At 36.3% G+C, this 15,598-nt stretch overlaps 1 protein-coding gene across 1 annotated transcript; it reads left to right on the top strand.

Annotated features, from left to right (window-relative positions):
• The first annotated feature begins 942 nt into the window (after positions 1–942).
• On the top strand, positions 943–15,081 carry LOC114303846 (putative GTP-binding protein OBGC2). Its single transcript, XM_082873630.1, has 10 exons — positions 943–1,224; positions 2,101–2,576; positions 2,792–2,883; positions 4,155–4,238; positions 8,784–8,861; positions 9,888–10,088; positions 10,167–10,274; positions 11,252–11,326; positions 11,511–11,731; positions 14,463–15,081. Exons 1-10 carry the CDS (start codon positions 1,112–1,114, stop codon positions 14,521–14,523), a joined length of 1,509 nt encoding a protein of 502 aa, XP_082729756.1. The 5' UTR covers positions 943–1,111; the 3' UTR covers positions 14,524–15,081.
• The last annotated feature ends 517 nt before the right edge of the window (positions 15,082–15,598 follow it).

Here is a 15,598-nt window from a genome sequence, read left to right as displayed (position 1 = left end):
TTGTAAATCAATAAAATGACAACGCATGTTTTATGCAAGATCATAGACGACCGACATATGATGTTAATTGAAAGCATGTTCTATATAAGAAACAAGATCATGTTTTATGCAAAACTGAAGGCATGTGCTATGTAAGCATGTGAATCATGAACGATGCAAGGCACGCATGCAATATAAGTGTATGTGAAAACGCACGTTCTATGCAACAAAAGAAAATAAATATGTAACTTGACAAAATGAACAAAAGCGATGTTCGGCAATAACCTCCAACTTACCCCTCGGAGACTTTGCAACTTGCTCAAAAAGGATACACCTTGTTCATATTGGCAAGTGGGGCACATTCGTGCACCGGAACACAATAGGTATTGGGAATGGTGCAATCAGAATACAGTTTTGAGCTCCTCGAAAACCAATTTGGACCTGAAAGAGAACCTCCCATACACTATTAGGGCAAAAGAGGAACAAAACTAGCACCAGGCTACAAAAGAGGGCTTCCGGCCACAAAACACACTCTCTGAGATTTACTTAAATTACAAATTATCTCTATAGTTTTAGAAATTATATTATGCCCCCCTAATGTTTCTAATTTCATAACAAATAGGTAATTTTATTAATAAATCATTAAGTTAATTAACAATTTTTAATAATGTTAAAATTTTATTTCAATTAATAATTCAGATAATTTTATTATTGTATAGATGAACAGTTAGAAATTTTTCTTTTTTAATTAATTCTATTAAATGAAAAATTCTATCAAGAAGATATTTATAATTTTTCAAATCACAAAAATTAATTTATATTTTAAACAAATCTTAGAAAATGTACTTATAATTTACTCTATTTAAATTTACTTATTAAAATTTTAACGGATTCGAGATCTAACTCACAACTAATAAAAATTTACCGAATCAAATACAAACAAGCCTGTATCAAATTGAACTCCAACCAACGTGTTTACGAACTGGCTCACCCAACCCGGCCCATATTTGAGCACAATTATCAACCCAGACTGACCCCCGACATCTGTGTTCGAATTCCGTGAGCTCTGCTCCTCCACACATCGCGCAACAGAGCGCTCTCTCTCTCTCTCTCTCTCACTCAGATAGTGAAAATGGTCTCTGTGGTATTTCCACAGACAACTTGTATGCATTTCAGCTTGAACCTTCGAAACGATTCGTTGGCCTCTCTCTCATCTTTATCACCCGACCGTCTTCTTCCCAAAAGGTACGATGTTTCTCTCTACTCGTCAACACTCCCTCTGATTCTCGACAAAATTGAAGTAACACAAACGATATTACACTTGCAATTCTGTATGTATATACACTCACACATTGCTTAAGTAGAAATAATCTTTGAAATTTGACCTCCATTGAACCACACAATTCTTTTTTCAGGTCAATTCAATTATGAAGTTGCATTGAGTTATCTAATTTTTTAATTTTAGAGTGCGTTTGGGTGTTTCATAGCAATTTGACATCTTTATTTTGTTTAATTTAGCTTTTGAAGATTGATATAACTTTAGTCATTTGACAAAAATGGGCTAAGAGTTGAAAACATTGGCATATATTAACTAAAATTTGATTCCATGTCATCAGTAGTGATCATGGTTTCTTTTTCTTTTTCTTTTTTTTACCTTCTAATGCTTGAAAAATCAGCTGTATTTTTAGTTTAATTTATATTGTTTTGATGGTTTTTGTAGTTTGACCATTTTTTTATGAAATTTCTTTTTCTATTATGTGATTCCATTTATCATAATTGTGATAATTTCCAAAATTGGTGAGCTTAATAGTTAGACAATTGAAACCATCTCTTAAATCTTCTACAGTTTTTCGATAGTGTGGTTACTTTTTAGAGAAGCTCTTCCATTTGATATGACATTGGTTCATGGTAATTCATAATAATAATTTTTGTTTTCACGCATTTCTATTGAGAACAAAGAAAATCTTTTACTTCCAGCCATCTTTTCTTGAACAAATTATTCATTTGAGGCTAGTTCAATACACCTTGTTTTGTAAATAGGCAATGCTATTTCACTTTGTCTCTTGAATATATATATTGTTGTAATTGCAATAACCGTTGGTCTTCTTTTTTTTTTTATAGTTTTAATCGACAAAGAGGCAATGATAAAAGTTCTAGACACTGTACAGTAAACTGCAGACTTGCCAGGGTGAAAGAATCTCCTTCCGCAAGCCTAGATACACTGATAAGAGAACCCCACAAATATTTTGATCAAGTCATTGTTACGGTTCGTTCTGGAGATGGAGGCCATGGCGCCATTCTTAGTATGCCTAATCAAAGAACTCCTTCAAAGTCACAAGGAAAACATGAAAAGGAGAAAACAAAGAAGAAAAGTTCATATAAAAGGGATTTTGATGGGTCTCTCATCCTTCCTATGGGTGGGCATGGTGGGGATGTTGTAATTTATGCGGATGAGGGCAAAGACTCGTTATTGGAGTTTCACAAGAAGAGCCGGTTTAATGCAAAGCGTGGGGGAAATGTTGCTGCAATGGGAGTTTTAACATCTCAATTACATAATGGGCTTGCCGCTCCAACATTGCGAATTCCTGTGCCTTTAGGTTTGTATGTTACATTGCTGAGTTATATAAAATAAAGGCTTCTAGCAGGATTTTATGCCTCTTTACAAGCATAGGACCAGAAATTGTAGTTGAAAATATTCAAGGATGGTTAATACTTCATAATGGGTACCGCTTCTTTTTCTCAACAGCTATCAAAAGTTTGCAGATAGAGTCAATTCCTTATATGTTTTTTCATTTTTTTTAATCATTGGCAGGTACTGTTGTAAAACTTAAACGGGGCAAGTTTTTGGCTGATTTAGCGCGCCCAGGGGATGAAATTCTTGTTGCAAGGGGTGGACAAGGAGGGGTGAGACATCTCTCCTCTCAAACCTAGTGAAATGCTGTGAAGCGCGGGTGCGGGTACGGATACGATATGCGTATGCCGATACGACAAATTCTTAAAAAAGTAGGATTAGGGTATGAGTACGGTTGGGGTACGTTAATTTTTTTTTTTAAAATTTTTTAAAAAAATTTATAGCTAAACATTCAATATACAAATCAAAATTTCAATATCAAAACTAAAAAGAGAATAGTTTGTCTAAAAAGTTATATATTTCTTTCTTTTTCTTTTTGATTGTCTAAAGCAGGATGCAAAAGAGAGAAAACTAGGACTTATGGGTAAAGGGTGTTGGAAATAAATTACTTGATGATTTTCGAAGTTGAAAGAAGAATAATAAAGGCTGCAACAAATTCTAGCAGTTGCAAAAAAAAAAAAAAAAAACCTCACTGTACTCGTACCTGTACCCATGCCGTACCCACGACGTACCCAAACGTATTTGCCGTAGCCGGTACGCGTATCACCGTACCGGTACGGGTTCCGGCACCCGGTAAGTATCTGATACTAGTAGGACACCATTTTTGGAGTACCTGTGCTTCATAGAATGTTGTAGATGATGTTCATGGTATTGGTTACCTAGATTGAAACGTTTAGTAAGTCTCTCGACTATGTTTTCTATCCTAAACTTTATATCAATATCTACACTTTCAAGCATGGTGGTTAGAATCTTACAATTCACAATTCGATTCATATGGTTCAATAGGAGTTTCAAGCAAAATAGTACGATTTATGCAATTGAATCTTAATTCAGTCAATCGTATGATTCAATTGTGATTCAAATGATTTAGTTTTGTTTGCATAATGTATGAAATGCCGTCTTCACAAAATAAAAAAAATAGATCAGCTAATTGTATTGATATATGTAGTTTTATTTATATATATATATATATATATATTTGTTATATTGATATTTATTTTATTTTAAACATTATATGTATTTTAATATACATACATATATAAAATTATATATTATGGTAAATAAAGTGAATTTTGCGATTCATGATACACTAATTTAGCAAAATTATTCATGATTGGATTTGCGATTTGACCTCAATGCTTTCAAGTAATACAAGGCATGTTGGATAAAGATATCAAGGGTTTATTTTTTTGGAATATATTTTGCTTGCATTAGAGATGTTCTGATGTAAAATACACTTTGTTGGTATCAGTATGATTTTATGTGTTTGGGCTTGTATACTCAATGCAGATCTGTAATTGGGTTCCTCTTTTACACGTGGCAGATTAGCTTGGTAGAAATGCCAGAGCACAGAAGAAAAAGAGTAATGGCCTTAACAACAAATGTGCTGAGAGATGAAACTGACAAGGTAAATATCAACAATTCTCATAATATTGCGAGACATGAGCATTCAATTTATTTTCATGAATCAAATTTGGATTTAATTGGCTTGGGAGCCAAAAAATCATTGATCTGCTACTGGCTTGATTTTAGTAAGTTAATTAAGCTAATTTTGTACTAGTTATTTTCTATTGATAGGCAAATCAATCTGCTAGAGTATAAGCTCCCAAGGCTTCTAGATTGTCTCTGCAAGTTATGTCTGTAAAAATATTGATGGATTATTGATTAATGTTTGTAATTGTTGATCTATTGAATGTTACAATGATTCCTATATATAGAAGAGTAGGTGGTAGTAGGTGGTAGATGGAGTAGGTAAAGTGGAGGTGGTAGGTGGAGTAGGTGAAGTGGAGGTGGTAGTGGTGTAGTGGGTTTAGTGGAGTAGGTGAGGTGGTAGTGGTGTAGTGGGTTAGGTTTAGTGGGTGAAGTAGGTGATAGGTTTTAACAGCCCCCCGCAAACTCAAGGGGGATAGGAACTAAGAACTAACCAACTTGAGTTTGGAGAGAGTAACAAAACAAGAAAATACATAAAAATAAAAGAGGATAGGAGACACTGTATGGTCGTGTCAGACCATTGGTGAAGACACTGGATGGCGGTGTCATAACGTTGTAGAGGACACTGGATGGCGGTGTCAGACCGATGTAGAAGACAGTTTATGGGGTCATGTCGGACCGTTGTAGCAGACAATGTTGTGACAGTTGTTGTGACAGTTTACGGAGTCTTGCTGGACCCTTGTAGAAACTAATCGGAATCAATGTCGGGACAGTTTATAGAGTCTTGTCGAACCCATGAAGGAGCTAACCGGAATCAATGTCGGGACAGTTTACAGAGTCTTGTCGGACCCATGTAAAAACTAACCGGAATCAATGTCGGGACAGTTTACGGAGTCTTGCCGGACCCATGTAAAAGCTAACCGGAATCAATGTCGGGACAGTTTACAGAGTCTTATCGGACCCATGAAGGAGCTAACCGGAATCAATGTCGGGACATTTTACAGAGTCTTGTCGGACCCTTAAAAAGTCGCACCCTCAAAAGGTGTACCCAATCTTTCAAAAGGCGTGCCAAATCCATAAAAAGGCGTGCCATCAAAAGGCGTGCCCATTCCATAAAAAGGTGTGCCGGACATGATGGCGAGACGCGTGACCACATTGGCTGGCGCGCCCGTTTTGTCGTCTGGCGTCAAGTGGCGCGCGATGCGCGTGACTGCCTTGGCTATTTAACCTAGGCTGAGGCAGAGGCTGAGACAAAAAAACCTGCTAAAATCCTCTGAAAAAAACTCTTCCTTTTCTGAGAGAGATACGCTGTAACACTCTGTTGCCCAGTCCTTCTCTGAAAGTACCAGTCGGAAATCGCTGCTTCGCTGAAACACTCAGCAACCCAAAAAACATGGCCTCTTCTTCCCGTCCAGCTACCCAGAACATGACATCCTCTTCCCGTGGTCTGCTCACGCTCTTTCCAGACCTGAACGAGTCCACGAGAGAAATAACTGGTGCGGTGGCCAGTGAACCTCAACCAAACACCTCTGGTTTTGCTCCGTTGAACTTTCCGATGCGGTCGGTGGAGCAAAAAATGGCGGTGCAAACTGATATTGAGGCCAATCAGTATACTTTGAAGTCATGTGTGGAGACCATGGCGGCGGTCACAAACTTGTCGCACCGGCTGCAGAGTAGGACAAATGAGGTGCAGCAGTTAAACACCCGACTGGCGCTACTCCAGCGCATGTATAAGGATGCGCGAGCAGAGATAAGTGTGCTAAAGGCAGAAAACAATGAGCTGAAGCGGAAGGCCACTATGATGTTCCGATTTGGAGGTCCGCCATATGCTGCAGTGGAGGAGTATGGAGGAGTGAACGTGCTTGGCGGCGTAGGAAACACGGAGGCAACACCGGCAAGGGCCAGCCAGGACGGAGGCAAGAAGAAGAGACCGGCGGCAGAGTAGAGAAGAAAAATCCCGCCTGTGATATGTGTTTTGTGTTTTGTGTTTTTTTTTTTTTTTTGTTTTTTTGTTTTTTTGTTTTTTTGTTTTTTTGTTTTTTTGTTTTTTGTTTTTTGTTTTTTGTTTTTTTTTGGTGTAAAATGCTGATCGGGGTTGAGCCCCGGCATGAAGAAATGACAAGTTTGTAAAAGTTTGGTTTGTGGTGTTTTGTTTTTTTTTTTTTTTTTTTTTTTTTTTTTTTTTTTTTTGTGGTTTGGTTTGTTTAAAAATAAAAATAAAAGGAAAGAAAACAAGGGATAAAGAAAAGAGATAAAAATATTTGGAGATGGATTATATGAAAAACATCAGTGTGATGGTTTCAAACTAAAGTGGGGGTGAGGGCCCCTACAAAAGAGAGATTATTGGAGAGTGGGTATTGAAAAAAAAGATGAAAAGTGATTTGGACAAAAAAATAAATAAAAGAAATGAATTTGAAAAGCAAACGGAGGTGAGAAAAGGGACAAGCCCATGTGATAAAGTGGAGAGAGAGAGAGAGTGTGGTGCATTATAAAGGAAGATTCAAGTGTAATTTTCCCGTGGGCCGGTGTTGGCAATAAAAATAGAATATATTATATTATATAATAGTTAACATAATAGTTATATAATATATCAAAATATAATATATTATATGATATAATAGTTAACATAATAGTTATATAATATATTATATTTGTTTGTGGAAGGGTGCAACAGCTGGGCTTGGAGTTTGTGCTTGAAAGGTCACTGTAGAGGCAGCCTCTTTCGACAGCTTTTCCAAGTTGCGAATTTCAGAGGAAATGAGAGAGACAACACAGGGCCTCTTTGCAATGCTTTGAAGTGGACGAAGTGCCTTCAAGTCCATCACCAAGTCATCCGCCATTTCTCTTCGTCTGCTCAAGGAGCCAAGGCCTGAGGATGGCTACTGACGCGAGTGAGGTACTCGTTTCGGACGCCCGGGAGGGCCAGAAGGCAGTGGTGAATGGGGAACTGGACTTCGCCGACGATGTGGAGTCGGTGGCGGAGGAGGAGATCTTAGTTCCGGTGGATGCTACCGCCGAGGGAGTTCTCGACTGGTGACGAGATCTAGGGTTTGGTGGCCGTGTAACGATGGTGATGTTGTCGGCGTTCCCACTCTGCACGGTGGTGTCTTGCTGCTTCGACACCACCTTGCTCGCTAAAATGGCACACGAGCTCTGCCAGTCGGTAGTCAACAGTGAGGGAGTGGTGGAAAGAGTGCGAAAGCCACGAAGAAGATTCGTGGAAGGAAATGATGGAGCGAAGCTTCTCTTCTTGCAGAGGTACGGCTGTGGAAGGTATGTGTAGAAAATTTTAGCAGACTAGGTTGAGGTCCGGCAGGCAGCTAAGGTGAGGTTGCCGCCCGCCGGGGAAGCGAAAATATTAGGTTCTAAACCTGCTCTGATACCATGTAAAAATATTGATGGATTATTGATTAATGTTTGTAATTGTTGATCTATTGAATGTTATAATGATTCCTATATATAGAAGAGTAGGCGGTAGTAGGTGGTAGATGGAGTAGGTAAAGTGGAGGTGGTAGGTGGAGTAGGTGAAGTGGAGGTGGTAGTGGTGTAGTGGGTTAGGTTTAGTGGGTGAAGTAGGTGATAGGTTTTAACAATGTCCAGTCATGGTTTTGATTTTGTGCTGCCTGCAATATGATGTATTTGAAATTACAAGGTTCAGCCATCCAACAAAACATAATAATTCTCAGATATCTTCACTGTAATTTCAAAATTGTTCTTGCAACATATTGACTTGGAGCTGCCAAACAAAGAAGAGTGTGACAGCTAGAAATATATTATTTTTTAATAAATTGAATCATAAAGTATGTATGCTTTTGAAAAAATGAAGTCTAGGTAGGGAAATTCATGAAATGAAGCTAGATTTAGAAATGGCTATTACCCAGTGTTGGTCCACCAATATCAGTTACAGGGATAGGTTCACTGGACACAGACCAACCTTTTGCATTATTTATAGAATGTAGCTCCTCTCCAACTCAAAGCCATGTTCAGAACTTGGTGGCATATGCTCTTTTACCATTGCACCACCAAGCAATGGTTCTTGAATGTACTTAATTTTCAAGCTGTCATAGGTAAATTTTTGTTACTAAAAGTATCTAATTTCTATGAATGACATTTTTATGCACATGAATTAGTAATATGACTTCTGTATAATTCACATACAATTTTTAATGGAAGGACTGATGATGACTAGGAACAATTGGCTACGTCACTAATAATTTTAGCAATATTACTCAAACAACAGTATACCACTACATGCTAGCTATTGATTGTCAGGTAAGATGAACCTTGTACCACCTCAATGGAAAACATTGTCTGACTATCCAGCAGAATGTATTTAGGAATGGGGTAAACGTAAACACCATGCCAAAACCTACAATCATATGTAATCCCTTGCTATTGAAGAATTTTCTGATTATAAAGCTTAACATAAGTTTGGGCCTTCAAGAACTAGTTAAAGGCTAGGTATCTTTATGATGATATTCACCTTTCTTATCATGAAAATGTCATTGCCAATGCATTGCAGGTTTTATCTTTTGGTCAGCCAGGGGAGGAGGTTAGTTTGGAGTTAATACTAAGAGTTGTTGCTGATGTTGGTCTTGTCGTAAGTATATATATATATATATATTTTCATTTTTCTTTGCCACATATAGATATGTATCATGTAAATGTGTATTATCGGTAGTTGGTTTTGTAATAATTATTCCTTATTTTTTATTTTCCATTGCACATATGCATGTTTTATGTGAATCTGAGGTATCAATATGATTGTATATAGATTGACAGTCATGCCATTGTGACTGCATGTGACCTTCTTTTAAGTTTTAATGGTCTTCATCAGTAATGGTTATGCTTTGGGTCGTATGATCTGTCTGAATTTCACTATTCCAGCATGCTTAAACTGAACCCATCAGTCAACCTTTCTGTCTGGAAGTTTAGCCCTTTGGCAGACTTGGAATTTGTTGTAACTTACTCAACCATCTGAAGCCCCTTGAATGAAGTGTTTAGATCATATAAATAGTGAAGGGTTTTTTAAAATAACTCTGGATAGTCTGAGATTAATTTTTCTCTCTCTATTTGATGAGAAAAAATATTTCATGAAAAAGTCAAGCTACATGACTGAACTGAGGTAACAGAGTATCTAACCAAACCAAACCAAACTACCTTGTGTCCCAATCAATTGGGGCCTTTTTTGCCATTCAGCTCTGTCCAGGGCGTAATAAAAGTATCTACTAAAGGAAAAATGCCTCAAGGAAGGAAGACATCTGCCCTTTGTCCGACAAAATAGAAAGCTCCAAAAACCTCAATTCCATAAAAGTCCCTCCATTCAATGAAAAGACCTATATCCCACAGTATGCAGAGTACCCTGCATGCCAAGCCTCTCTCTTCCTTTGAATGAATGGTGTGAGATCCTTTTTCTTCTTCATTGTCAGATTGTCAAATTAATTATCCAGATTTACCCTTTTACCTATTTTCTTTTGTTTATTTAGGATGTCGTTCAAGAACAAGTTCACAATTTGATTGAGTGAAAAATTATTTACGTATATTGACTTTTTAAGCATTCTAGACCTTTGCTCTTTAAATCACTGGAGATTTATGTGTGTATTTTTTTTTTTTTTTTTTTTTCCAGGGACTCCCAAATGCTGGCAAATCAACCCTATTGGCAGCCATAACACTTGCAAAACCTGATATTGCTGATTATCCCTTCACAACCTTAATGCCAAACCTTGGACGCCTCGACGGTGACCCTAGTTTAGGGGCAGGGAAGTATTCATCTGAAGCAACATTGGCAGATCTGCCTGGTCTTATTGAAGGTGCTCATCTGGGGAAGGTAATCCAGATTTTGCATCTTGCTCTATGACATATTTTTAACCTCTAAGTAGCTAATGCCTTTCTTTGTCATCTGCAGGGTCTTGGTCGCAATTTTTTGCGGCACCTGAGGAGGACTCGCTTGTTGGTACAAGTTGTTGATGCAGCTGCTGAGAATCCTGTGGATGACTACCGCACTGTAAGAGAAGTATGTCTTCACCCAATCATAAACCTTGCAAGTTTACTTTTTCTTTTCAAAAAAATAAAAAATAAAAAATATTGTTGGTCTAGATAAGGTTGGGGTGTTGATGTCATTTCTGCTAAAGAATTCATTAGATTATTACACAAGGGTCACTGCTGGATGGATATTTGTCTGCTGTTACATGAACTTAAATTTATTTTTTTACTGGCCAATTTATTTTTTCTTTCCCCCCTTCTTTTGTTCAACATGTGAAGACTAAGTCAACAATGGCCAACTGCATTATACTCACTCCCTCTATTCAACATCTCAAATGGAGATCTAGAAGATCCCTCCATACCCACACACACACACACACACACAATAGAACACACACACACACAATAGAAACCAATTATTTCCTAAAACTCTCTTGCTTCAGCATCCCATTGATAGAACTATCTTCTTTCTTTTTTTGAAGAAGATGAGAAGAAGTTACATCATTAATCTCTGGGTACAGTTTTAGTTCTTTCTGTTTGGTTAAGTGCTAAAATTTGTTTTGCGGCTAAGACTTCAATTATTGACAAATTAAGCATGATTCATCAGGGTGTCATGCATTCATTCTTAACATATTAATATACTATTTTGTTTATTTTTTACCTTTTTTGTTTTAATAATCCTTGTCGTTGTCTCTTGTGTTTGAACTTCGAGAATTGTTTTGAGATGAAATTTGTATGCATTCGTGTCGTATCCCATTTTGCCTGATTGATCTGAATGTCAAATCCCAGCATTTTCATGTAATCAATTTTTTTTTTGTTTTGTTTTGTTTTGTTTTGTTTTGTTTTTTTTAAAAGAGAAATAAATAAATAATAAATGTTGTAGATTACTTGTTTAGTTGGTTGATCCAAACAACAAACTCTGCTTTTTGTCTAATCACATGCAGAATCTTTTTTCTGCTACCCTTTCAACTTTCATTTCTCTAAGGTCTATGAATTTTGATGTTGCAGGAATTGAGGATGTATAATCCTGAGTACCTGGAAAGACCATATATTGTTGTACTAAATAAGATTGATATTCCTGAGGTATGTGGTATGTGGTTGTAATTAATTTTTACAGGTATTAGGACCCTTATTTGCTAATGCATTTTTATGAGAGAAATGTTTCGTATCTTAGTTAATAATATTTTTTGAACAAAATCTTAGTTAATAATATGCTCAACCTATCTGATTGTCCTGGATCTAATATTTATATTAACTATGATCATAGGCAAGGGACAGGCTTCCATCCTTGACTCAAGAAATATTAAGAATTGGAAGAGATGATACACTGTCCCAGCCAGAGACAAGCTCTGGAGATACGGTTGAAGCACCATCTGCTGAGGATGATCATGCAAATGTTTTTTCTTCAGGGATCTCTAATGCTGTTAGGAATGTCAAGGAAATTGAGGATTATCCACGCCCCCTTTCTGTTGTCGGTGCCAGTGTTCTGTAAGTTGACTACTATCACTACCCTTTTTCTTCCCCACTATCGTATATGCTATGCATCCTCTTAAATTTAGTCTCTTTACAAAATACAAGCACTATGATTTTTGTTCGTTTTCATTTTCCTTATTGTTTGTTTGATTGATTGGACTGACAATCCTGAATGGTAGTTTTCTTTATGTACTTGAACCATTTCTGCACGCCATTATTGTGACATTCTACACCCTTAACCTGAGATTAGGAGATGTGACTGGCCAATAACCAAGCTTACCAAGGCCTCAAAACAAAACCAGTTATGATAAGGAAAGGTCCAAGAAATTAGTAATTCCCATTGTTGGAGCCAGTGCCTATATGCAAAGTCCATCACAAAACTACATATACAAAATGTGGTTGTCAAAATACATGACAGTGGCCATACAATCAACATCACCATGTACACTGACATTACATAATTCACCAAGCAAGGCTAGACGGGTATAAACATGCTCTAAAAGTTACTACACAAAAATATGTATGAAGGCCTCCGTCTATCCTTTATCACTTGAAATGGTTAAATACATCCAGGTGAGTTGACGCTCAGTGAGTAAAATCATACTAAGGTAGAAACAATAAACATATCCCATGGAAATCCAAGTGCATAAACATAGTTTATAAAAATAGCATTTGCATTTTCAAGTAAACATATAGCGGTGATTTTCGTAGAAAGTGAACTTGTAACCATACAAAACATGTTTTCATATACAATGCCCATCACAACGGAAACCAGAAGGAGCTGTGTTGACTCAGACTCCTATCAGAGGTTACAAAGTGGCATATGGAGGAGATGGCTCAAAATGGAGGCTACTAGTATGTTTACAGTCCCCCAGTAGCTGGAATTTAACCTTGGATGACATTCAAAATATTTCCAAAACGTAATCGTGTGATCAAAGAGATACCATGGGTTTTATTCCATAAACCAAGTTTCAATGCATGTTCCAAATCATAACTTTGTAACAGCACAATATTAGAAAGAGTTCACATTTTATAAGTTCAGTTCTTGTATTTCATAAATGGAGTTCAAGATTGCACAAGGTATAAGATTTCTCATCTTCATTGCTTAATCCTCACATATTTATCAAATTCTCCCCTTTGTTAGCAATCTCCGTAAGTTACTCAAACCCTACACAGGATTTACAAATAGCTCAGTACACAAAATTATACACATACAAAACACCTGCAAACTCTAACTTGAGATGTGTTTCCCTCACATGCAACTAGATCCACGTATTTTACATGCTTCAACTTGACATTTGATTTCTTATGCAAATATAACCTGCCCAACGCTACTACGAATTACCTGAAATTATTTACTTAAATATGGGGTTATTATATTTTAACCATATAAACAATAAACAAATAACTTACCAATAATTTTATATTTTTCTGATCTCGGAAACAATTTACTCAACTTTTGCGCTTAAATTTGTACACAAGTTACTAGACTCATATAGGAATGTCAAAAATTTCATAAAATACAGAGTTTGGTATCTAATTTTAAAAAATCGAAAACCGCAACATAAAAACATACTTTCAGCATCATCTGCCAAACTGAATACAGCTTGGTTCGTGATTTTTATAAAACTCATTTATACATCTTTCCTTCTGAAAATTTTACTCAAGGTACTAGACTCATAGCGGAGCATCACATAATGTAACTAGTTTTCAAAATTCGTAACAGATGGGCCTCTACACAAAAAAATTCTGCACATTCATGGAAACTCATTTCAACTTATAACTAGGATTTTTATTTACTCAATTCAGCAACCCAACATGTTTACATACAAATATATCATCCCAACTTATCATTTGATATCTTGAACTAAAACACTCAATTTTAATACTTAGGCATCCATGTAATCACATATATAAACACATTCATGGATGAACCTTACTTTCTATGGTTAAATTCTACAAATTTCTTTCATGAACACAAAATATAAGATTTATTTCAAACATGCGAGAATAGAAATGGTCAAACCAAGCCTACTCAACTTTATGGTCTCCTTGTTCATTGGTTGGTTTTACCAGTTTGAAAAGGTGGGTCAGATTCTTCTTTGTTAATCATATTTGAACAACTCTTATAATTAGCAGTAAGATGGTTTTCATGCCCATTTAGCATTTAAGTAAGAGAGCTTCTCATAGATTTTCCTTCTCTTTTGTCCTTGGATGGTTAAAGGTGAATAACATGAGTTCTAAATTTGAATTCAGATTGCAAATCAATCCTGGATATATATTTGTGCAACTTTTGTTTTGAACTTAATTCATAGTAAGGGCTGAATGGGATGTATGATGCCTAATTCTTGTTGAAATGATTTCTTAAAAAGGTTATATCACATTGCTCCAAATTGGGTTTGTGGTTGTGATGGGAAATCAGAGAAATTAGTTTTTAAATGTGTTCTATTGGATGAGGCATGTGTAGTAACTTCTAATATATGCTGGAGTGCTGGATACTTAGGTTTTTGGTTTTGTAACACAACATTCCATTTCTTTTAATACAATGATTTTGTAATCCATTATACATCGATGTTTACCACCACACATAGGCTAACCAAATTCATTTATCCCTCAATACAGTCCTCAAATTCTTCCTCTACCTAATGAAGAGATTTTAGTGAATTTAGCAAAAATGTAAACACTTTGTTTTGATTGTCCATCAAAAGGAGCCCAAGTGACAATTCTATTTTGATATTACTTGCAGTAAAGGTATGAAGATAAAAGATATGTTGAAGGAGATAAGGGCAGCCTTAAGAAAGTGTTGAGATTCCAATGAAACACCAGCAATGACAGTGAGACTGTGAGAGCTTCAACAACTGTGGATGCTTAAAACCAAAATCTACCTAATCAAATAATCAGCTTGTACATATTAAAACTGAATATGCGGATTTTGAATCCACTGCGACAACAACTATGTCAACCCATTTACCAACTCCAATGCTGCAGGACTGTTGGACTAGACACCTTGGCCGAGTTATTGACTTCAGGTTGGAAATATATGCGCTACATGCAGGTTCACATCACACCTCTTCTTGGATCCTTGCTAATTTCATGTTTTTATTTCCTTGAGGTTGGCTCCAATGAAACTCTTCGGTGCACAAATTTTGTTTGATAATGAAGGTCTAACTATTTGCTCGACTACATGTTGAGAATTGCATAATGTTTGTATATGCCCATGTGCTTGTTTTTTCTTGAAGGAAAATGCTAAACCACCAAAATGTTTATATTGAATTTGCTATAAGAATGATGTGACAGTGACATTTGTTAATAAAAATCATCTTAATGGGTCTTTCGCTTCAAAGTGAAAGGTCTATATTGAACCATATTATTATGTATAGAAACTTTGATATGAATTTTCTATTTATATGTCACTACTCTTTGTTTAATAATGTACATGTGTGATGGCATACCAATATACTTTGGTTTTGTTTAATTTCTTCTTCCTCACTCTTATGTTGAGAACTTGGAAACTAACCTTGAGCTTGAGAGTGAGATTTGAGCATGGTCTTGTTGAATTTTGTAGGCATTTGAAGCTTGGTTGGCTTGGATATGCCCTTCTCCATATCTTCATGCTTTTATATACATGTATAATAGATTATGGTGTGTTGTTTCACACACCACTTAGGGAGTGTTTGTTTGATTGGACTGAACAAGGGCGGACTGCAATATAATGGACTTTAGTCCTAAATAAATAATCCCTAGACTATTTAGTTATAAATGATATGTATTAGTCCAATCTTTACTAAACTAACCAAACGATGAATTAGTAAATTTATTGGACATAGAGTCCAGTCCCACACTTCAATCCTATGAAACAAACAACCCTTTACATTATAGGTC

The sequence above is a fragment of the Camellia sinensis genome, chromosome 6 (genome assembly GCF_055761805.1).
Source record: "Camellia sinensis isolate YWXY chromosome 6, ASM5576180v1, whole genome shotgun sequence".
NCBI classification, from domain to species: domain Eukaryota; kingdom Viridiplantae; phylum Streptophyta; class Magnoliopsida; order Ericales; family Theaceae; genus Camellia; species Camellia sinensis.
The sequence above is the reverse complement of the archived record's forward strand: the minus strand, read 5'-3'. Positions and strand labels throughout refer to the sequence as shown.

Bases quoted from the DNA above. Each gene is read 5' to 3' on its own strand.
- LOC114303846 (XM_082873630.1), top strand. From the start codon at position 1,112: ATGGTCTCTGTGGTATTTCCACAGACAACTTGTATGCATTTCAGCTTG. The intron at 2,577-2,791 runs GTTTGTATGTTA...AATCATTGGCAG, and splicing joins GCGAATTCCTGTGCCTTTAG to GTACTGTTGTAAAACTTAAA. The intron at 2,884-4,154 runs GTGAGACATCTC...TACACGTGGCAG, and splicing joins CAAGGGGTGGACAAGGAGGG to ATTAGCTTGGTAGAAATGCC.